The sequence below is a fragment of the Phalacrocorax carbo genome, chromosome 15 (assembly GCF_963921805.1).
Source record: "Phalacrocorax carbo chromosome 15, bPhaCar2.1, whole genome shotgun sequence".
NCBI classification, from domain to species: Eukaryota; Metazoa; Chordata; class Aves; order Suliformes; family Phalacrocoracidae; genus Phalacrocorax; species Phalacrocorax carbo.
The window spans coordinates 16389318-16413151 of NC_087527.1; the positions used below are offsets into that span (position 1 = coordinate 16389318).

Sequence of the window (23834 nt, forward strand, 5' to 3'; positions counted from 1 at the left end):
TTCTGTACTTGTATTTGTACGTGTGAAGGTATTTTAGTGTTGCAGAGAAGAGAATCCCTGCAATTACAGTGGAAGGATGATTAGGTAGACAGCAAAGTTTTTCAGAAGGTACTGTTTGCCATGGCTCATAAATTCAAATAAACACCTTTAATTTGCGCTGTAAAAGCAAATTAGAAGTTGGTGATATATTTAGCGTCTTTTAAATTTTTGAGAGCAAGTTGTCTGGTGACTTGTGGGGTCAGTCCCATTTTTAGTTCCCAGTGGTGAAGAGGACCAAATGCTTCTCCCCCAGTTAGCTTCAAGGTGCTCACTCGGGAATAGTGGAGCAGAGAAGTCAGGTTCCTTCTTACTCTGGGAAATGACCTTTTTTCAGTGCTAGAAGTCCCCCTTCGGAGCAGGATTATGATGCGCTGCTGGATCTAAGTTACTTGAAAGCCTCTGAGCTTACCCGCTTTCACCATCATTATGTCTCCTGGGAGCTCGTGTTATCCAAGCTGGTGTTCAACGCTTCTGTGTGCTAATTGGAAGGTCTGCGTTTAATTTATTTAACACTGTGTGTCTCCCCAGTATACTTTAAAAGAGCTTATATTATATCTTTTTTCTGTAGACAGAGACTCATTCCTCTTCAGGAGTCCTGCCTGACTGTTTCTTTGCAAAGCACGAATGAGAAGTGACTCTTGTAAACATTGTAATGACCAGTTTGATTGTCTAAAGGTATTGCTTAATTAAAACTTCCGTTCCTCTTTCAGACACCCCGAACATGTGAAAACTTTATCAAATTGTGCAAGAACAACTATTATGATGGAACAATTTTTCACAGATCAATTCGTAATTTTGTGGTGAGTATTGAACAAATCCTGTGTAATGCACAATATGCGACGTCCTCAAAATATTTACGTAGCTTAATTCAGTTTTAGTTTCTTCTGTGCGTGACAACTTGCAGTCGATGTGTATGAAACCTACCGTCAGAATGAGGATTGTCCTGACTTACTAAATTTGTACTTTCTGGTGTTACTGACAACTGTCTCTGACTAATATTGTCACTTGGAGCATCACTGCCTTCAGCAGTGCTTTTGCTGGCGTTCCAAACACAGCCTTTGAGAGTCAGTGCCTTGGCAAGGCTCTCGCTATCTTCCCCTAGCTGTGGGTGGGTGGTTAATGAACAGAAGGGGGGAGAGAGAGAGGGAAATGCTAATTTGGATAAGTAATACTGTGGCCTGCTGAAATCCCATTCACATGAAACTTCAGAACGCAGCTGCATCTGTTTCAGGTTGTACTGCTTGGGTACTGTCAGATTGCCCTTCCCCGAGTGTGCTCCGGGTCTAGGTGCCCACGCGTCCTTTGTGAAGGAGTTAAAGAACACCTAGTGAACCAGAAAGTTGACTTTGCTAGTCAAAGATCTTTATTTACATAGGAGGTACAGTCCAGGCAGCTTAGGATATTTAGCTGTCCTGTAACTTCCTTCCATAAGAACTAACGACCTGATCCTGAAGGCAGACCACGTCTTTCAGGGGACATCGCTGAATGTTGCAGTCCATCCTGTCATCCTAAAAAAGGCTTTTTTTCTTTTGACAGCACTATATATCTCAGTTCATAGTTAAACTCACAATTAAAATTGTGCTTGTGTGCTATTACATGGGAACTAGCCACATCACGCTCCCTCTACTGGCATTAGAACATCAAATATTATTTCTGTAGGTCCCGCATGTATATACAGTGATTAATTTTGTTGCTGAAAGACTGTTTTCACGTGGGGATTTTCCCTACTGCAGATATGAGGGGGATACTGAGAAATACAGATTCAGATGCAGAAAATATTCCCTATTCCCCCATTTCTTGCCTTCCCATCGTGTGGAGGTTTGGTAGCAAAATGTAAAGCCTTTTCAGTTCCAAAAGCAATGCATCATCAGATAAAAAGCAGGTTACGACTCAGCACGTAATAGAAAGGATGATCTAGTTAACCCATTTGAGACTGTTTATTTTCCCTATTTACCCACAAGAGACCTATTATTTTTATAAAACTGTTGTTCTGCTCTTGGATAAGTAATGTAGGAGATGACAGCCAGCTGATAAAAGAAGCTCCAAGTATAAGTAGTAATGGTTTCCTTGTTGCTAACTTGTCGATATGGCACGATATAGAAGGAAGAAAAGTGAGCATAATTTTCTTTTATGGCTTGTATTTAATGTCTTTCACACAGATACATACATAACCTACTGATTTAATTTTAATTCTGCAGATCCAAGGAGGTGATCCGACTGGAACAGGTACAGGTAAGGTGGAGTTCAAATCAAGTAAACTGTTTTCACTTCGTGCACTGTGTTTTTACATTTATTTCCAGACACCTTGTAGATTAAAATTCTCTAAACGATGGTATGTGGTACACTGTGAGTATTTCTACTTTAATGCAGAGGTTTTATCGCTATATTTTTATGACCATTTTAACCATGCTCAAAATTTCAGCCCGTATATTCTCAGCCTAAACCTTGGGCACTCTTCCATGCAGAATTCTTGTTGGGTCTTTGCTTCCTTTTTCTTCCAGAAAATAAATAAATGAAAATTTTAATGATTTTACAGCTGGCCTTCCAGGGCAAAGAACAAAAGAAGAAACACATTCATGCAAAGTTGCTTTCAAATTCAGCGTTAATGAAATACTTGAGACCTGCCTTAGAATTGGTGAATGGCCAGATACCATCTGTTCTCCCAGCTAGTTGCCTTGTGACGCCCAAGCTGCTCTTTTTTCTAACTTTTGGGGATCATTGTGACTAAATTCTTGTGCCTGTTCTTTCCGCCTTAGTTGGAGTTCTGCATAAGAGTCATATCAGAAAGGATCAGGAGGCATAGGAGTTGGAGGGCCCTCAGAGCATTGCCCACCACGATAGATACGCCGTGTAGTATCTCTAGTTGCTGCTGTAAATTTGCTCATTTTGCGCTTGCACGTTTTATCTACCCACTTGTAGGTGTCACCAGCCTCCACAGCTCCTCGCCTGGTCCGTGGGGTTCTGCGCGTTTTTATTCTAGTTCATACGTGTGTCATTTGTATGTGCAAGCACTATATTCTTCTGTGTGTGCTCACAGGTTGTCCAGAAAAGATGTCTTTGTAGTTGTGAAATACTTCAGCTCTATTTAGTTCCTAAATGATGTTAGTGTGAGTCGTCCAAGAGCTTCTCTTCTACTGCCTGCAATAATCAACAGTTGCATACTCTAAGATTTGAGACTAGTTAAAGGTTCTGTGATTTGATGGCGAAGCCCATTAACAAGATTTGTTACCGTCTGTGCTTGGACTGTCAAAAGAAATGTTGTTTGATTTTTGTTAAAAGGAAAGTTTCGGTTCAAATCCCAAAAGACATAATTAGGGGCATCTTTTAAAATGAGAAATTAAAGAGGTGTCAGGAGACGGGAGAAGTTTAATGGGTTGACTCAGACACCTTTCACCCTCGTAGGGTGGAGTTCAGATCCTGCTGTGGAATGGAAATTAGCTTGCTGGTGTCGTTCTTGTCTCTATTTGTGCAAATGGTGGAAGTACTGTAAGACAGCACAATTAACAGCTGGGGGAGACTGGCAGTGCAGCTGCATTGAAGGTCAAGACTCAGCTCTACTGGCAAAACATGTAGGAAGTGAAATGCAAATAAGCCCATAGGAGGAAAAAACCTCCTATGTATATTATTAAAAAAAACAAACGAGCCTAATGACCTCTAGTCTTTCCATCTTGTTTTCCTCCTTGTCATTCTTAATTAAATATTAATATATTGCCAATGACATGTCTTGCAAACATCTGTCAAGACTATTAAAGTTCTAATAAAATGGACAGCGTACACTCAGATATCACAGAATCACAGGTCGGAAGCGACCTCAGGGGTCATCTAGTCCAACCTTTCTGGGCAGAGCCCAGCCTAGACAAGACAGCCCAGCACCCTGTCCAGACGGCTCCTGAAGGTGCCCAATGTGGCCGAGCCAACCCCTTCCCTGGGGAGATTATTCCAACGGTGACTGTCCTCACTGTGAAAAATTTCCCTCTCGTGTCCAATCGGAATCTCCCCAAGAGAAATTTGTGTCCATCCCCCTTGTCCTCTCCATGGGACTCCGTGTGAAAAGGGAGTCTTCATCTTCTTTGTAGCTGCCCCTTAAGTACTGGTACGTGGGGATGAGATCCCCTCTGAGCCTCCTTTTCTCAAGGCTGAACAAACCCAGCTCTCCCAGCCCATCCTTGTACGGCAGCTTCCCAGTCCTGTGACCATGTTGGTGGCCCCTCTCTGGGCCCCTTCCAGCCTGGCCCCATCCTTTTTGTACAGCGGGGACCAGAACTGGACACAGTGCTCAGGACAAGCACTGAGTGTTGCAGATTTTGCAACTGAATGGTGTTTGTTTTTTGAAGACAGCTGAATTTTAGATATCCTTACTTAATCACTTACTAAAAATGATAGTATCACAAGAAAATGTTATAAACAGACAGCCTGGTGGGTTGCTAGATTTCTCTTGAACTGTCATGCCTGGGTATTTAATACTTACTTAAATGAAGCCGCTTAGGCAGGTCACAGAGTGCGCGTAGTCTGTCAGGGTTTGTTCCTCGCCACCTGATGGATCCTGGGCACCTGGACACGGGGCAGAAGTTTCACTTGCGAATCTCGAGCCACGTGCCCTAAGAAGGTGGCCAGAGCCAAGGTGCCCGTCTGGCTTCGCGTTCTCCCCGCAGCAGCATGGGCAGAGGAAGGTCCGGCGCGGCAGCGCTGTGAGACCACGGCAAACACAGCGAGGCGCTCCCAGGCCCCCGCGGTGTGACAGCCGTGGTCCGTTGGTTTGCGCGTCATCAGTGTCACCACAAGTATTCATGCTAGGAAAGCTTTGGAGTGAAACATCGGGATTCAGTACTTTGTACCATTTTTACCTGGGTCTTGTAGGTTATTTGCAGTATAAATTCCCTTTTTTATTTCTTCTGGCAGCTGGAAGGAATTTCAGTATTTCTTTGATTCACTGATGCGTGGGAAAAAAAAAAAAGGTGCATCTTCGAAAGCTAAAAAGTCCTTAAGATTTAATGGTCTTTAGAGGTTTGCTGGGGGAGTAAATAGCTTGGCTTCTGTAATATCAGAGAAGCATGTGAGAGTAGAACAGGCCTTTCTTCCCAGATATTTGAGTTGGCAATAGGGAAGACTATTTGGAGGTTACCTTTTAAATGTCAATATTTTAAACTGCCAGAAGTGTTTCTGTTAGAGGCTTCAGAAAAAAAGAACATCCTTTGTTTCCTCTTCCACACGGAACCTCTGCTTTAACTGAAATTTTCTGGCCAAGATGTTTGGATGAGTGTGTGTTTGTTTAAAAAAAAAATGCACCTTTTCCAAACTGATACATGGAAGGTGCATTAAGCCTGTGTATGTTTTTGTTATATTTGTTTAATTATTCCTGTTCATCAGCTCAGGAACTAGAACAGACTCGTTCAAAAATCTTCCCACCACTTGGTTTCTGGCATCTGACATTCATCCCCTATTCAGCAACAGGTGTCAGGTCTATGGTTGCAACACCCAAATGCTTAGCTGGTCACCCACTCCCTTGCGAACTCGCCCAGGACAGTTCGGCCTCTGGGTGGATTCGGACACATTCAGGACAACATGACGCAAGGTTACGTGTCACGCGTACATAGACTGCAGCTGTGCTCTTGGCGCACCTACGTAAGTGCTGCTTGTGTTTGGAAACATTTCGGATGCAAAATGCCAAGCTGGTTGTCACTGACAGCCCATTTCCACGGCTACTCCGGCTGCACAGTCCTGTCTGTAAGCAGCGCTGGTCCTTATTTCTTTTTTATTTGTTATTCAGCACCCCGGTGTGTCCTTTCTGAGCCTCTTGTTAGGCTGTCGTAAAAGTAACTGCGACCTGGCAGACCTGCGAAGGACAACTGGTACTCGGCGGTTAACCCTGGGGTGGAGGAGGGTGGAAATCAGCTTTATGGCGCCTAGAAGTTGAGATACCACACTGGGAGAAGAGTGGGGAACAGAGTTTTGCCATAGGTTAGCTGGCAGACCTGCATTGCCAAAGCAGTTGGGTACACAGTCCTGTAGGGTTGACACTGATTGAGAGGACCAAGCTGATTTTCTACAGCCTTTGACTTAATGTTTCATAAGACTGCTGGGAGAAATTTTATTGTGCTGCAGCAGCTTATTTCTTTTCTAACAAAATAACCACCCATAGAGGCAGTATTCAAAGCAATAAGCTGAGTCATGGTCATTCTTTGTAATGATTAATTATTTGAAAATGAATTTTAGATTTGTGATGCATCTTTTTTCCTGCTGTTCGTAACAGCCAAGTTGCTGAACATCGTGAGTAATTCTGTCTAACTCCTGCTAGTGGAAGTGGAGCAGCTGCTCTGTATTTTCACTGTTCCAAATAATAGAAGAAAATTTGCATGTAGGAAAAAGAGGTTTAATATCCTAACCCTTTTATATGAAAAAGGGAAAACTATATGCAAAGCATTATATTTGTAAAGCAGCACAGGCATGTTTCAGCTACTCTTACTCGCAGCCTGCCGGAAGGTCTCGTGAATCGGCTTGTGTGTGCCTCTGTCCATTTGTGAATCCAGGAGGGCACAAGGGAGGCGTGTCACAGCTGTGAAAATCCAAAGCAGATACCGCTGGGAGGTGGGAATTTGGCTGGCAGTGAGCAGAGCTCCTCTGAACTGGCAGTGGCGAAGGACTGTGGGCAAACTTGGTCAGTTCTGCAATGGCATTTCCTAACCAGGCGAGTTCCTGGAATGCAACCAGTTTTAAAGCCCATTTTCTGGCATGATTGGAGCTCGGCAAAAGGGCAAGACCAAGACCTTCTTATCTAGCAATATACTCCTTTTAGATTGCAGCCCCTCTGAAAATCCAGCCTCTGGTATGTGGGGTTAAAAGTACCACGTGCTCTTATCTGAAAGGAGAGAAGCACTTACTGGCTGAGCTAGCGCTTTCATATTTGCAAAATGATTCAAGAACCTCACTTGGAAAGCTCTGTACAAGTGTCAGATGTTATTATGTACCTCGTTGTTCCAAATGACAAGAAGAAAATTACAGAAAGTAAGCCATCATTTTTGTGAATCAGAGCCCTCCCACTTCCTTACCACTGCTTAGCAATTTTTGTGCCAGAAAAAGGAAGGATTTATTTAAAATCACAACTGTCATGAATGATGATTCCCAGCCCACACCTGGTTTTTGGAATGCTACATTTCTGAAGCTTTAGGTGCCTCTCTCGGCTCTTTGCAAGAAAGTTGTACAACTTCTGCAATTTTACCCAAAAAAATTACTTTCTGAAAAAAAACGCCTGTAGAAGGAGCAAAGACTACCGAAGCGTAAGCTGTTGGAGTCTGAAAGACAGTCTGAAAACATGGCTTTTTTCTGCAGAGTTGCTGATGTGTGATTGCTTCAGATGTCAGTTTAGATCTATTCACCTTTTCACTCTCTGCACAAGACGCAGATACGAGACCGAATAACTCACCACGCTTCAGTTACAGGCTATAAATATATCTTGCCACTCTGGATAGCCATGGAAATGATGAATACGGTCTAATTTTTTCTGTGAGCTGCATGGTCTGCTTGGTTTCATCTCTGTGTGAGAATTAGATAAACACCTCTTTAATTTAAGAGAATTTTTTCTCTTTTATTAAAAAATGTGGGGAAGTGGCTCCCAGCTGCCTTCAGCTTTGAATCCTGGGCGTCTGGGTAGGCATGTGATTTTTATTTTACAGAATTGTGCAAAAACTCTTTCTGGTTCCGGGGCTTTGATGTTGTGCAGGTTGAATGCTGTTAGAAGGCCGGTGTATTTCCGCGGCCAGCGCCAAGTACATTTCCAGCTTTGTGCGAGCGGGAGCCCGCCGCCCGCAGGGTTGGAGGTACCGCTCCGTTTCGCGCTCCCCGCACCAAGCCAGCCAGTGGCCGCGCGCGCCTGGGGCCACGTCTGCTGCCACGTGAACTCCCCTGATTTTTAGCACTGAAGCCCCCAGAATTTTTTTCCAGCGCTTTTCGTAATAGGATCTCAGAAACATTTGCGAGTCCGGTCCACTTTGACAGAAGGTAATCTAACCAGGGAGTAAGCTGAGAGGAAGGCGAAGTGACCAGCAGTGATGCCTGCTGTGAATCTAATGCCCAGAGTCAGTTCTTGTTTTCCAGGGGCTTTGCTTCTAAGCTGGTACATCACCGTTGGGGTGAGGTTTTTGCATCATCGTGACTCCGTATATAGTCAGCAGTGATCTGTGCGCTCTCAGAGGAAGATTTGGGGAATACAAGGAGGAGCCTCCCCTCTTTATGGCATATACCAGGAGCGGAACGTGAGAGGGCTAGAGCTGGAGCCTGCGACCGCCCCACCTCCTCTCTGCATCCACGCTGCTTTCAGAAAATGAGGAAGACGGCACAGCCACACCTCCCAGCCCTGTCGAGAATAAACACAGCAAAATCTGCTAGATACTTCTGGATGCCTCATAGGTATTAGCAGTAGGTTTGGAGCCTGTGACTTATGTTCCCAAGTTCAGATGGAGCTCTGCCTTAGAGAGTAAAATATAAGAATCTAAAATCCCTGTCCCAGACCCCCCCAGCTGAGCGTTAAGTACTGTGCTGCCACGGCAGGAGGCTAATGAGGGATCTGTACTTAATCTTCAGAGAGAAAGTGATTCTGGGTTTCAGTAATTAAAAATATATATACATTTAATTCACCATCTTTTGGCTTGCTCTCTCTGGTCCTGCTTCAGGCAGATACTTGAAGCCCAAACAATTCCAGAGGTTAGCAGGAGCGTAACAAACAGCACATTCAGGCTATTTTTAATTTAGGAAGAATACTTTTGGCTTTCTCCTTGGAGGGGGAGGGAACAGAATTATTCTCTTTAAATTAAAGATTTCAGAGTTTTTTTCTTTAAAAAAAAACAACAACCCCCCCCAAACCGTCCCTGTCCTGCTGTCTGACTGCCTTTGCGGCGCCTCGGCCGCCCCTTGCCAGGCCTCCACAGACACTTGAGCCATGTCCTTTGTAGGACGCCTGGCCTCTTAGGTGATTGTGGCACAGGGCATCCTCTGTTCTTGCTGCAGCTCCCGGGCAGAGTTAGCCTTGGGAACAGCTCCGCAGCAGACCGAGGGGGTCGCGGGGTGAGGTCTCGGGCTGTGACTGTCTGCTGAAATATTAGCACTGGAGTGAACCAAAGGTAGCCTTCATACATATGAGATTGATTCTGACCTGCAGTGCACGATCTGAAATGAAATCATTCAAAAACAAATGTTCCAAAACCTAAAGATCACGGCTCATTTGCTTCTGTCGGCAAGCGCTTGGGTCTGGTCGCTTGTCGTGCCAGAAAGAGAGTCTCTCTGTCATTCACAATTTTTCTCTTCCCTTTTGAATTATTTTTCTGACCAGCGAAGGCTTCAGGGTTGATTCCGCTCTCTTTCAGCAGCCTGGCAGCGCTGTAATTCCAGCATCAGCTGGAAGCGTGCGCGGGGTGTAACGGGCTCGAGGGTCCGGCCGCTTGCTGATGTCGCAGAGAGTCTGAAAATTTCAGGCGGCAAAAACGTCCCTAGGTCGGGACTCGGAGCAAGTGCAATTGCTTTACAAGTAATTAGGAGTTCCTTCGAGAGATCCTCTGAAGCAAAATTAGGGATGTCTCCAAGGGAAGTCGGAATGACGCCTGCGCTGAGGCGCGAAGAGCGCCGGCCGGGGCCCGCAGCGGTGGCACCGCGGCGCGTGGGGCTGCGGGCAGGGAGCCCGCCCCGGTGCTGCCCCGCCGGGCCGGGTCAAAGAGGAAATGTGAAAAAAGGCAGAGAGGGAAAGAGAAACAGGGCTGTGCGTGGGCAGTGGGTCTGCAGGCTTTGCAGGTGTGTTTCTGGTTTCAGGCGTGGAGCCTCGCTCTAGTCTGAGCGATACCTGTTTGTTTACTAACCGACAAGATCCTTCTTTTTCTGAACAGGGCAGGTAGCAGGCACTGCACAGTAACCTCTCCAAGCAAACAGGAACGCACGAGGAGGTTCATTAGCAAAGAAAATTACTGGCTGCTGGTACGATGTCTTCTAATGGGGTGAACGCTTTGGAATTGGCTAGAATAGCCGGGTCTTGGATTCATCTTCAGGACAGTAGAGCTGGCTGCAGCTGTACCGTACCCCCGTTACCCAGTACTGGAAGAGATTGGCATGTGGGATCAAGCTGATGTAATTTAGCTGATCTTAAAATACTCAATAGCCAAAGACTGCTGAAGTAATCACTCCTCCTCTGCTCCTGATTACAGAAAATCCCTGCAGGGTTTGTCCCCTTTTGCTGCCTCTTGTCAAATTGCAGAGCAGGCAACACTCAAGTCTATTAATAGGTCTTTTGAACATGATTAATTGGGTTTTTAAATGGGTCAGTTTCTTCCAAATTTTCCTGCTCACTTAGTTCCCCGTGCACTTGCAGCTGTCCACATGTGGCGCTTTGTTTGCGTGGCATCATCTGAAACTCCTTCCTCCTTTGATGCAATGCACTCTTCGTGATTTTCTGCATAAGGTTCTCAGTAGGAGCCTGTTTTATTCCTCGGTTTTATTTGCTGCTTGCCTGTGCAGTCCTGTCATCAAATGGCTTTTCTGTATTGCGGGTGCAAATAGCCGTTGAGCGCTGCAGATCCTTTACTGACCTCCTGCTTCGCGAGCGATACATTTACTCTAGAGGATTTGTGAGCCAGTTCTGCAGATGGACCGGCCGTGCTGCCTGTTTGGATAGTTTTGTTTGGTTTATTTTTATACTATCCTAAGGTGAAATATTTTTTCATGGTTTGTCAAACAAGATTATGGATTCGACTGTAAAACTATGACTCATCTCAGCCTTCGTTTTTCTTATTAAGACTGATCCTGGAGGAAAGTGCAAATGAAAATGTCAGATCTGTCATAAATAATGTAAAAATGACAGCCAGGAGATGAGGTCTCCCAGACCCTCTCTCTCTCCTCAGACACAGAAGAGAAATCAGTTTTGGAGTGCTAGGTCTGTGGCTCGTGCAAAGTTTTATCATCCTTTGACTTCATTGCATTTAAGTGTTTGCATCATCCAGGTATCTAGTCCAAATACCTGATCTTTGCCCTTTATTTTGGAGGAACATATATCGTCATTCTTCATTGTTTAGCCAGGAATTAAGCATTTGATCTTACATCTCCTATTCTTAGTTGATTCTATGAATGTATTTCATCTCCCTGATACTTTATTTCTGGAAGCAATGCTATATCCAGAGTGCAAAAAAACCTAGTAATTCTTTGCTCTATGTTTTTTTCAGAAAGCCACTTTAAAGATATAATGCCTCAAAAAAAGAAAAATTATGGTAGACCAGCAGTAAAAAATTAAATCCTTGACAATTCTTCAGCACGCAATATCTAATGCTGTTGGTAAAGTCTGGTCTGTTGCAGTTGATAGTGTGGGGGCGCAGGATTGCGTTGCCAGTTCCAGATACCTCGTTTCAAGGGCATGCTCAAATACCAGCCTAGCGGTAGGGTTGAGGTGAGGATGTATTACACACGCAGTGATCAGAACTGCCAGAAACCTTAGATTTAATGTCAGTGCCTGTGACAAGGTGCAGCAGTTAAGTAATGAAAACAATCATTTCTTCTATCGTCTTTTCTCTTTTAAGGAGGAGAATCTTACTGGGGAAAACCCTTCAAAGATGAATTTAAGCCCAATTTGTCCCACACAGGACGTGGTGTCCTCAGTATGGCCAATTCGGGACCCAACACAAACAAGTCGCAGTTGTAAGTACTTTTTGTGTTTTATTGTTTCCCTCCAGACATTGTGTCTTACTCTGTTAAGAAAACAAATGACATTTTACAAGCTACTCTTTGAAGTTCAGTCAAGTGAAATACTCCGTTGAGTCCTGCATATTGAAATCAGGGGAGCTACAGCTGCCGTTACCCAGACTAGGAGCAAAGTGAAGCATGGAGAGAAGAGCTGTAGGTTCATTATGTCATCGTTAATTTGTCTTTTCTGGTTTTATGATTTGAAGTTTTTGTTCGTTGCTGTCAGTGTCCCCCCACTGTCCCTGGGAGATCACTGCACCTCTCCACTCTGTTTGAATTTAGCTCGGTATTGACCTTTTTGGAAGGTCTTAATGAAATGAAACATATACTCTGTGAAAATGTTGCTGCCTTTTACTCGCCTGGTTTTAAACAGATGAGAACAGTTCTGCACTGTTGAAAGGTGTAGAACGCAGACGTGGCAGAGTGCAGAACCTGGGATTGCGAATGACTTGGGTTTCATGTACAGAAGCAGAATGAGGACTAGATGAGGAAGAAATGAATGAATGAAGAAGCAGGAAGACAATAAATGCAATTTAAAGATATTGATGTTGTAATAACCTTTATGTGTAATGTTAATACAGGTGATTGCCTGCAGTCTTTTGAAAATGTTCTGTGTCACTTCGAGCCAACTATTTATTAGCTGCTCTCTAAGTACTGCAATAGAAAAAAGTTGTACTTTTATTGGGAGCCCCAGGAAAGAGTGAGCGTGTGTGTACAGTGCTGTGTTGGGGCTGGGGGGAGGGAGGGGGTTCTTGGTGTTGGTCTTCACGATGCCAAGTATTATTATGGCTTGTAAGCCCTCTAGTAGTGCGGTTAGCTTTAATTAAACACAACTGCTTGTCTCGGGGCCTTTAATAGGCTTACTCGCATACTTACGGCTAAGCACATGTCGGGCAGTTTGCAGGATCAAGTTGCTGTAGAGCTTATTTTGGATTTTAATGTTATTGCCAGCACTCAGGTGCTAAATTAGGGGAGAGCAGAGGCTTGGTTTTTTGGTTTTCTTTTGGTTCTGGGTTTTTTTTTTTAAGAAAATGGATTCTAGAAACAGTAGTCAGACGGTTCACGAGTGATGTGCCGTATTGAGTCACATCGTCTGCTGCTGTAAATGCGATTGATTGTATGTTTCCCTAAAATTTGCAAATGATGTATGAAAATCCTTTCTGTGTGAAGTCCTTGAGAGACTCCAGCTGCCCGTATCTATAAAGCTTCCTGAGCAGCATTTAGATGCTTCTGGCAAGTGTTGTGGCCTCAGGAGCTGGGTGAATAGCTCTCCCCATAGGTGACAGACACTGCAGCGCAGAGTGAGCCGCGTCCCCTCTGTAAGGCGATGCTCGGATAACGCTCAGGGCTCCTCCGGGATCGTCCTGAGTTATGTTAATTCCATTGTCCTTGATTTTATTTTGACCGCGGTGATGGATGAGCAGCTTTCTCTGTGTATTTGCTATGGCTCAGATGTTTTTTTATTACACTGCTACATAACCGACCACTTGATAATCTTAAGTATTGGATATCTGGGAATAAACTGGTGCAAAGAACCCGCGCGCAAGGCTAAGCTGTAATGTTTGCACTGTGTAGGAGTTTGCATTCCGCACCGCATCTCAAAGCTTTCCTAGGGCAAGCTACGTCTTAATAGATTGTCTGGCAGATTTCAGCCCCTCCTATTTGTAATCATATAACTTCCTGAGGCAGTTGCTTATATGGAGAAGTGCTTTTGGAATGCTTATATATTTTTAGCTGCCTCTAATGTAGTGTAACAGATAGAGACAGGGAGGAGAGCCAGCACTGCCTGCCCAGCCAAGACGGGCCATCGTGGTCTGCAGACCACAGCGTGGAAACCTCTGTCTCATCCGCTTGTAGTCCAGGTCTTCCAAAGAAGCATTAAGCTTTGGACAAAAGTTTTAGTCATAAAGGTTGCTTTGGATTTGGTATTTCAGTTCCCGTGTTTAAGTTTAAAATACAACCGGGAAATTAAAAGTCCAATTAACTAAAAATTTTAAAATCCAGGTTTCACAGGTTTTCATTACTCTTGACGCTCTGAAATATTCTTCTGCCACATTTGTATCTGAAGCACAAATTTGGTCTGTCCAGAGGAGAAATGGGTCGCTGACGGGCCGATTTAATGGAAGAGAAATGCAAAAAGTAAATATCTGAAAGACAGAAGTTTACACTGGCAGAGGGCAGTTGTGTTGTGTAACTGTATTTGCTGGGTACAAGCTCCCAGTCGCGCACAAGAAATGCACTTCTCAAGCGGGATGCACATCTCCCTGTGCTGCCTGAGCGTGCCAGGGCCTGCCTGGCCGAGGAGGCAGACGCTCGCGTTCATTTTGGACTTTGTGCAAGTCACCGTGCTTGAGTACTGGTTAGGGATGTTAGTAAGCTATAAAAAGAGAAGGCAAAACTCTAGACATCCAAGACGAAACCCACAAAACGGAGGAGTTAAAGGATGTTTGGCCAGTGGGCCTCCCAGAGAGGGAGAGGGGCGTGTCTTCTCACAGAGAGCTTTTGCATGCGCACTCTGTTTTTAAGCATTACTGGCTGTCATTGAGTGTCAATGTAATAACACGCTAACTGTTACGTCTTTACTCCTTCCAGCTTCATCACATTCCGCTCTTGCGCATATCTGGACAAGAAGCACACGGTTTTTGGAAGGTAAGTGAAGGGTGTTATGAACTGCACTGTAGCAGACATGCTGTCCCCTGTGTCTGAAGCATGAAGAGAAGAATCTAGTGACTCTTGCAATTAAATTGGAGCAAAATCCTCGCTCACAATCCAGTTCTCCTGGTCATGAGTAGGTGGCCAGCATCGCATCAGTGCCAGTCATCACACTCTGCCTTCTTTTCCCCTCCTTCCATTCCTGTAACTTGCCTTACTTCCCCTCTGTGGGTGGCCCTCCAGGGAGTCATGAACAAAGTAATCATTGTCCCACAACCAGCCGTGTTAATATTTGTGCATGCTAATTGCTGGGACACAGGAGATTACCTCTTCAACACTGCTTTCATCCTCTTACGAGCTGTCAACCGGGAAATTAGTCATGACAGGGCTGCTCTTCGTTGTGGCATAGAACATAGAGCTTCTGCATAGGTTAGGTCTTTTGGCCTCTTTTATTCTTTTTTTATTCTATTCTTCTTTTATTCCTGACACTTACCATCAGTGTAAAACCTGTATGTTTGTGGCATGTCTGTGTGTACATACATGCATGTTTATGTGCATGTATATATATAAAAAGATAATACCAATTTCAAGACAGCAAGGGAACTTCGTTCTTTATAGAGAAGTCTCTTCCAAAAGTCTTTTCCAGTCAAGTCCTCATGTGATAGAGATCAGGGGATTTATTACAGAAGATACTACAAAATCTTTGTCTTACAGATTGTTCTTTGCTCTTGGTATTTACCAAGTCATGCATAGCTGTTCGAACAAATGCCTCGGAACAAATGGCAGGAAGGAGAATTTTGCTAGCCCGCTTCATGGGTGGTTCCCGAGGATTTTACAGTCTTCTTTAAATGAAGATATTTTTTTTATTATTCTTTTCAAAGTTTTATCTGTTTGAAAGGCAGCAATTGAAAATAAATGCATGTGCCGTTTCCTTTGATGGGATGTCATACCGTTGTGCTGTGCAATGAAAGTGATATATTTAATCCTCCTTCTCTACCTGTGAGTTCTTGAGGCAGAAACTGGCTTCATTTTAAACAATTATTTTATTGCCGTTAGTTCCAGTTCTGATTCTGCAGTAATGGCACCCTTTGAAATGTATTTCTTTTTCCTCTCTCAGGTCTGTCCTAGAAAAATTTAAAGTACCCTTGTCATTTATGAAAGCGGGTAAATAAAGCAAATTCTAATACTGAAAGCTGAGAGCAAGTATATTCTTGGAGGAGTTACATTAACCGTGTCTTAAGAGTACTTCACTTAAGCTACAATTTGAGTCGTCCTTGAAAAAATCCCATTAAATCCCACACGGTAACGCTGTTAAGCTGAGCTTGCCGCCTCATCAAACAGCGTTTGGGTTAGGACAGCTCAGCTGAAAATGTGACTGTTCTTCAGTTCTGGATGCAGCCTGGCTTCAGTGAGCATCCTGTGTAGTCCTCCAGCAGCTTTGCTGGGTTTCCCCAGGGTGCTCCAGTTTTACCGTAATTCTCCAGGAAAGAATTTAGAGAGTAGCCGAGCTTACTGTGGCGCAGGGAGTGTGCTCCCAGGAGCCTTCGCACCCTGCATAACGTCTCAAGGACCTTGTGAGCAAAACAGCTCAAAGGACGTTTCAGGCTGTACGTTGCCCTGTAGAGAGGAATCACTTCAGGTAACTCCAGTTAAGTGTACAGCAGAGATTTATGCAGTGCCAGTCTTAGGAAAGGCTGTCCTAATATTTGAGTTAGCCTTGCTACTACAGTAAGCTGAACTTGTTTGCCAGACTAAAGAAGCGATGCAGCTTTCTGAGCACTACAAATATTCTTAGTTGAAACACAAAGGAACAACTTCATTTTAAAAAATCGTTTTAGAATTGTGTTTGGCTCCCTGCATGAAAACTGCGTGCTGTCTTCATCTGAACACAGAGCAGGTGTGTTTTACTCTGCGCTTTCTTGCATGTAAATGAAGATTAATTCAAAGAAAGTGAAAAATGAAGATGCTGGAATAGATGCATTCCAGTCACTCTGTATTTATCTACAGACTGAATACTTGAATAATTGAGTTCACCTACAAATTTAACGTAAAAGGCTGATGTGTGCAGCTTTTAAGATCTGTATTCTGTCATCAAAATCCTTCAGCTGTTTTCACCTGCGTTTCTTTTTAAAAGCCATAAAAGCCAAAAGATTTGCGGGGTTGAACCTCAAGTGAAACTCCCGCTTCAGTTTGCTATCCCAGATCCTGGGTGTTTCCAGGATTTGCCGACTGTACCTGACCTTAGTCCGTACAGTACAATAGTACCTGGGAAGCATATCTAGAAATAATATCTAGGTTTAAGAACAGAATGAACCCACGAAATAAGAATTCTTTGTTTCCATGACTGTTAAATTGGATTGTCTTAATTGGATGCTTACTGGCCTGTTGTGACTTTCATATAGATTTGAGGATTACTTATTTCAGTTAATATAAAACCCTAAATACTCTGATCTCAACTGTACCCTCAGCTACTTCTGTGTGCCTCTGGTTCATGTTAGTGAGTGTCACATACACATCTTTGAGAGCAGAATTTTACCTGTTTGTACAGAACTTTTCAGCAGGCTTTCCTTACTTGAGAGAACAAAAAAGAGAGACTGTTCCCCCCCCCCCCTTTTTTTTTTATTGGTCCTGTGTGGGATGGAACATTGAAAAGTTCCTTCTCTGGAGCTGCATCTTATTCATGTCCCCACTGGTTTGAAACACAGTTTTTGCGTGGTAACAGCTATTAATGTTGGGTGTTTGACTGTTTAGTATGTTTGAAGAATGCACCAGCTGCAGGCGGAGGGACTGTGGAGAGGTGGCACGTGTCTGGCGTGGTGCACTGGAATTTCCAAGCCTCGGGAGAAGGCTGTGGCTGGAGGACAGGGAGGGCATCTCGGCGTGATTGTGCTGCCCTCCGTAGCAATAATGAGGGTGGACGTTACTGAAAATAAAGGAGATAATTTGGCATGGTCAGGAAGCAAAAACAAAGGCAGAGAGAGAGAGAAGAATGCCTTCCCCTGGAGGTGTGTTGCAGGCTGCACTGATTTCCTGCTCCAGCAGAGCTGCCTAGATTAAATTAGTAATTACCATTTCTAGTAATTACCGTTTCTCCTGACTCAGAGAATGCAGTAATTAACGTGAAAACTAACTGGTGGCTTTTGTTGGCTTCTAGCTAGCTGGTAAGAGGTTTAATTTAGAAGCTCAAATAACGTAAACCAACCGACCTGCATTAGCACCGCACAGTGGATGAGGAGCATTTGCAGGTGACTGCTGCTGCTGTGGGCTGCCTGTGAGGGGGCTCCCTCTTGCCCGTGCTACGTTGCACGAGCTGCATGAGCTACAGGCACGTCACAGCCACAACACAGGTATAGGCTCACACTCCTGTCTGCCGTGCTCTATGAAATTTAGAGGCGCATCCCATCCACGGTGGTGTTATATTTTCTATTACTCCAATGGCTCACAGCTCCTGTGGATCAGAGACCTGGTACATTTGCCCTTTATAAGCAGAAACAGAAACGTAATCTCTGCCCCAGAGAACCGTGTAAGTAGAAAAGAGGCTGCATGTAACAGGGGAGTCACAATAGTGACGCCTTCCACCGGCAGTTGGCACCTTCCTCACAACCAAGGAAAAAGAAACCACCAGGGAAAACGAAGTGGCTTTGTGGATGTTTTGGGGGAGCCCGTTCCAAAGCTAAAGGCACACATGAAAAAGTGCGTGTTTAAGATCACAGTGGAAGGTGATCGAGCCGTGCTGAGCAGCAGGAGGAGAGAAATGCTCCCACTGAATTTTGGGTGAGATTTAGGAGGAGCAGGGCATGATGGGCTTGAAAGTGCGGGCAGGTTGCAGGTATGTGATGTGATGAAAAGGAGGGCAACAGAGGGAGCGGAGGGAGAAGTGTTGTGGTCAGAGCGGCAAAGCTGGAAATGATCTGTGCAGCAGTTCTGTGTGTTCGTTAGAGCATCGCTTCTCTCTGTCAAGAACCGAGAAAAGGACCTGGCAACTGAGACAGGAGATGCGTATGTGGAGGTCAGCTTTCCCCTTTGCACGTGGCTGCACGTGTCTCCCGTTGCAGATAACTTAATTGTCTCTCAGGGTTTCTGCTGCTCCTTCTTCCATTCTCTTGGTGCCGGAGATAATTAACAAGGTGCTTTGGGAAACCTCGGGCTTGGTCACTGTGGAGGCACCGGTCAGTAGCTGACATGAGCTCAGCTTAGTCTTCTCTCTTCTGCCTTCCTGCCCTTGCCCGATGCTTTCGTGGGAGGGAGCTTTCCCTCCTTGGGTAAGTATCGCTCTCTATCAAGTATTCCTTAACCCGTTTCATGCTTTCTGCTGCAGTTCTGTAGAATGGGGCAATGAAAGTAACTCTTGCCCTCTAAAGTAATCAGCTACGTAAAACAGCTACCAGGCGCTATGCAGTCGCCCCGGTACGGTTCCATAGCGCGGTGTCTGTTTCCACGTGTGACGTTCCCTGCGTGATTTCAGTTGGTGAACCCCAGTGGCTTCCCAGCTGGGAAACTCTTGTTGCTCTTCCGCTTTAATACATCTGAAGAACGGAGAAATTGTGTGTCAGCAGAAGAGTTGGGTCTGTTGTTGAACCCGTGTAGGGAGCCCGACCTAATCTTGCACAGCAGAGCCTGCTCCCCAGGCACCAGGGCAGGAGGCAAGAGCAAGGGCGGGGGGAAAATAAAGGAGGCCTCGTCCGCGTGGAAGCCGCGGCCGTGACTTCGTGGAGCACACGAGGCCTGGCCTGTGGGAGCTGCATGAGGGCTGCTATTTCCAAAACAGTTGTATGATCTCTGAAGAGGAACCTGTGCCAAAGCAGAGAAGTCCTTACGTGCCCGGTTCATCTGTTGAGTCTAGTTTCAAAATGCTTTTTCCAAGTTGTTTTATTTTTTTCAGCGCCCTTTATTACCGTGTCTCTCCTGCTAGGTTAAGCCCTTATGAGAGATTGAGGTGTTTCGACTGCGTCCTTGCTGCCAGTTCGAATTGCTCCATTTCAGATTGGGTGTATGCATAGAAAACGTTTTGTCCTGAGTGTACTTGTTTGTGCACGTATATATTGTTCTCTCTGTGTGTGTATATAAATGTATGTACTCCTTATAAAAATAACCTTAAGGGCACCATGTGTTTGCTAAAGAACGTTTCTTTCTGGTTTCTGTTTCTAGTTTAAAACATTTTTTTAAAGAAGTCCAGACATTGCTCTTGTATCATCTTCTGACAGGTGAAACTCTTATCGTCTTGGACCGCTGCCATCCCCAGCATTGCGTAAGGCTTGATTCCTAGAGTTCTTCTAAACAAAAATGTGAGAAATAGGAGGTCCATGGGTGAATGTCTGTGAGACTGCTAGGCAGCTGCAGTTTTCTTTGGGAGCAGCACTAACGAACGTACTGATTGGCATATTGCAAATGGAGAGAGCTTGCTCCAGATATTTCACTTATACTTCATGCAAAGACATCGGCTGGTTATGAAGCAAAGGTGCTAGCTTGCATAAAGGAGAAGTAACAGGAAGTAAGATTTTAAATAACATCTCTAAATTTGAAATGCAAAAATTTCCAGTGCTAAGTTCACTCGGTTTTCACGAAAACAGAACCGCACGAGTAAGGGCACGTCTTTGTTTCCATTACTCTGCAACAGAAAAAAACCTAAATGTACCTACGGTGTCATCCATGCTTAAATGTAATGCAACATTTATCAAGCTCCTCTAAAAATACAACAAGCTGTCTCAGGGATGCTGGGCTAAATATATAGTTGAGATCATCATTTCTCTGTTTAACATCTACTGGAAGGAGACAGCAAACCCTCGGTTTCACTGGTTGGTGTGGAGTAAATGGTGTCTTGAAGGTATCCTCCTTTTCACTGTAGGCTGTCCTCTGAACGTCTCCTTAAACCCCATTTGATCAATTTAGGACAAAGTGTGTGTGGCACCTTGTAGAAGAAATAGAGCCAGAAACGGTGAAACTTGTTTGTGCCCTTCTCCCTTCCCTTCCCGGCTTAGCACAAGCGGCGCCGAACGAGAAAGGCTGACGCGGGGCGGCCTGTCCCTGACCGCGTGCGCGCTCAGGACACGTAAAGGGTATAAGGGGGTATTAGTCTGAGCTTCGGGAGCTTGCGTTTTGTTTTAATGGAAACAATGCACAGAGCTCCTTATGCTGACACTCAGATTTAGTCACAGAACAGGTTTTATCTCTTTTTGTTCGAAGTTAGTGGATATTAGAATAGTATTAAGTAGTCACTCTCTCTTTAGAGCTTTTTTTTTTAAAAGCTTTAATATTTATAACCTGATGGTCTTTTCTACATATAACCCTTGTGAGCCTTTTTCTTGCCAAGATGTCCGTGAGCTTTTTTTCTTACACCCAGAATATGTGTTGTGGGACAGGCAAAGAGTACCCAGAACTACTCCGGCGTACTGGTTTCCTCGCTCTGTGAGGAGCAATTGCTGTAACGGATGCCAGGGCACGGGCTGAGACGCATGATATCTCGTCAAACTGATTTTAGTGCTGCAATGTACCGTCACGAGGTCTGACAACACAACATGTAACGTTTCAAGAGCCTGCGTGCACGTCGTCTCTTGGCTTGGACAAATCTGAGGAAAGTTTGCGAAACCCTTCACCGTTTGAGACTTTAAGTTGAAACATTCCTTTCTTTTTTTCTTTTCAGGCAGCTGCGGGTGCCCTGATTAATGAGTTCAGTTGTTACGGGATGGGTGATGTTTGCAATCAGATCTTGTCCTTTTTGGGTATTAATTTTTACGATGAAACACCAGCCGCGGCTGGGCCTGATCCTTGGCAAGGCTTCCAAGTGCTCCCTGAGCAAAAGCGACTAGTAAATTATTTCTGGTTCCTCTGGTCAGAGCTCTCTTCTCTGAGCTGGTGGTTGGTATTCAAATTCATTTTTATTTTGTTATTGGTATTATGGCAGTGTCTAAAGAGATAAACCCACATTGAGAGCTCACAGTGCTGACACTGATATGCACGGAGCTACTGCCTGCGCAAAATGTTAGAGAATTGCAGGGGTGTACAAGAAAGCAATTTTCCATTTTAGAGACAAGAAGAAAAGAGAATTATGTGCTCTGCTGGCATAAAAACTTTGTCTTCTTCCCCCTTAGCCCTTTATAATCATGTCAAAATAGACTATTTGGGTCATTAACTGATGACCTGTGAATGCCATGTCTATCACAGCCTTTTAAAATGTCCAAGTGAAAAGGATTCCCAATAACTTTTAATTAGCATGGTGAACGGAGATCCGTGAGCATCACCAAAACACGTTAGGGCTAACGTTGTGGGAGGCCTAGCTGTGGGCTAAGGGGTTACTAAGTTGAGACTGCCAGTGCATAGCTGATCTGGCTATTTCAAATTATCAGAACCTAATTAAATGAAAACATAGGAGCAGATAATGAATGGAGCTGTTGGCTAGAAAATCCTCCAATATTAAATCAGAAATTACCTTTAGGGGCAGTTAAAATACAGTGGGTGTATCTTAGGCTCTGTGTTAATCATCGGGATTACAAGTGAATCTGATATTGGCCCGGAGGAGGATTTTAAAATTGAGTTTTTGTTATGAACTTTCCAAAGTTCACGCAGGGTCCTCAGGCCCTGTGCCGCTTCCCCCAGTGTGCTCCCTCCAGCTGCAGATGAATGAGGCTGTTCTAGCCTGCATACATGGGTTTTTAAATTGCTCTTAAAAGTCACAGCCTGATTACAGAATATCGACGGGCCCTTGGGGAGTAAAGGGGGGAGGTTTGGAGCAGTGCAGCAGCAACAAAACGTTAGCGAGGACGGCGCTGCTCAGGGCAGGTGCCGAGCAGCATCCCCTCTCACTTGCATGGCTGTCTTTCCTGTGGTGGGCTCTGTCTTTTGGGTCGCATTTAGTGCCTGCCCCAGCCTGTGGGGCAGCACGAGGGGTGTCGAATGAGAAGGACCCGCCTGCCTCTCAAACCACGGGGGTCAGCCTGTTTCATTTGGTTAGCGTGGCCCTTGGGAGGAGTGCATGAGGCGTGTAAGTAGGGTGGGGTGGAGGGGCAGTAGACGGTGTATTTCTCTGTTGGATCAGCTGAGACCATCACAGGTGATGGCCAAGGGCTTCCCCTTGTGCTGGCCGGGCAGGCTGTGGTGCTGGGACCGGAGAGGGCTGCCTGGCTGAGAAACACCTGCGAGAGAGAGAGATCGTAGTAGAAGTAAATGTGTCAAATACCTGTGAATACAACGTGTCTTTTGGTTGAGGTGTTGCTCATTTCTCTGATTTGAAAATAGAGTTTGGTGATAAAACACTCTACATATTCCACCAGTTTGATTTCCCTCCCCCGGTTTCATTTAATTTGTTTTTCCCTCCGTTTCATCTGCCCAGCCCTTGACAGCCTACCTGTGCTGGTACCGGCGTCCCAGTGGTCCCAGCAATCAGGCTTCAAAACAGTTGCCAGCCGCCGAAGGCTGGAGGACTGCTGCTCCCGGATTGCCCCATCCCAGGGCAGCCCTGGGCACCTCGATGGCCAGCTCCTGCCCTCGCTGCTGAGCTCCCGGCCCCGCGCCCCTCTGGCTCCAGGAGCGGTGTTTGTGCGAATTCTGCCTGCTTCTCGTTGTCCCACAGCCATTAGTATGGGCTGTATTTTTGGTTCCTGGCCATGTGGCTTGGCTCTATTAAAACAGATGTTGTCCAGCTACAGCCTGCTTTTCTAAGTGATCTGGATCGCTCGACATCAACGGCCTGTCTTCGTCTTTATTTACTGCTCTTCTAAGTATAGCTGTTTGCAAATTTAATTGGGGATGATGGTGTGGGTAAAAGTGTTAAATACCCTGGGACCAAGATCTGATCCCAGCAGGACCCCTCTGGAAACGTACTGACTCAGTGGTTCCTATTTAAAATTAGATTTTGACACCTGCCAGCCTATTTTTTATTTAATGGGTGCTGTGTTCACTTCATATTGTTCTGGTTTCTCAATCAAAATATCAGCCGCCTTCCAGAAGCCAGTTCCACGGACACTGTTATCCCTGTTAACCACATCTGTCATCTCAAAGTAGGAGGTTGTTTGACAGACTCTGTTTTCCACAAAACCTTGTTGATTGCCGTTACTTATTTCCTTTCTTTCTTAATCACGTCCTGTCTCCGCTATTCCATTATTTTGCTGGGATGGGTGCCAGGATGACAGGCTTACAGTTATCTGGGTCACCCCATTTATCCTTCCTAAGTAGCCTTTTCTGGAACTTTCCCATTGTTCCACACTTCTTTTGAAAATGAACACAGAGCAGCCCAGAAAGCCTTCAGCCTCTCTTAAACATTTTGAAGCAAGTACTTGGATACGTTGACTTGAAAAATGAGAGGCCGGGGATCTAATGTCCTCGTAAATAAAAACGGCGACGAAAAGTGGCCCGGCGTTATCTTGCGGCGTTATCTCGACGTGCTGCTGCTTTCCCAGAGCCCTCACAAGCTCACGGCCACGGTGGGCTTCTGGAGCGGT

General features: G+C 45.0%; 1 protein-coding gene across 1 annotated transcript in view; it reads left to right on the top strand.

The window, feature by feature from the left end:
* The window catches only part of PPIL2 (peptidylprolyl isomerase like 2), a 73579-nt gene that overhangs the window by 45093 nt on the left and 4652 nt on the right, over positions 1-23834 (top strand). Inside the window, exons 13-16 of the mRNA XM_064466589.1 lie at positions 750-839; positions 2238-2271; positions 11586-11703; positions 14341-14397. Of these exons, the coding sequence (XP_064322659.1) occupies positions 750-839; positions 2238-2271; positions 11586-11703; positions 14341-14397 (299 nt within the window). The remainder of the gene's footprint in view (positions 1-749; positions 840-2237; positions 2272-11585; positions 11704-14340; positions 14398-23834) is intronic.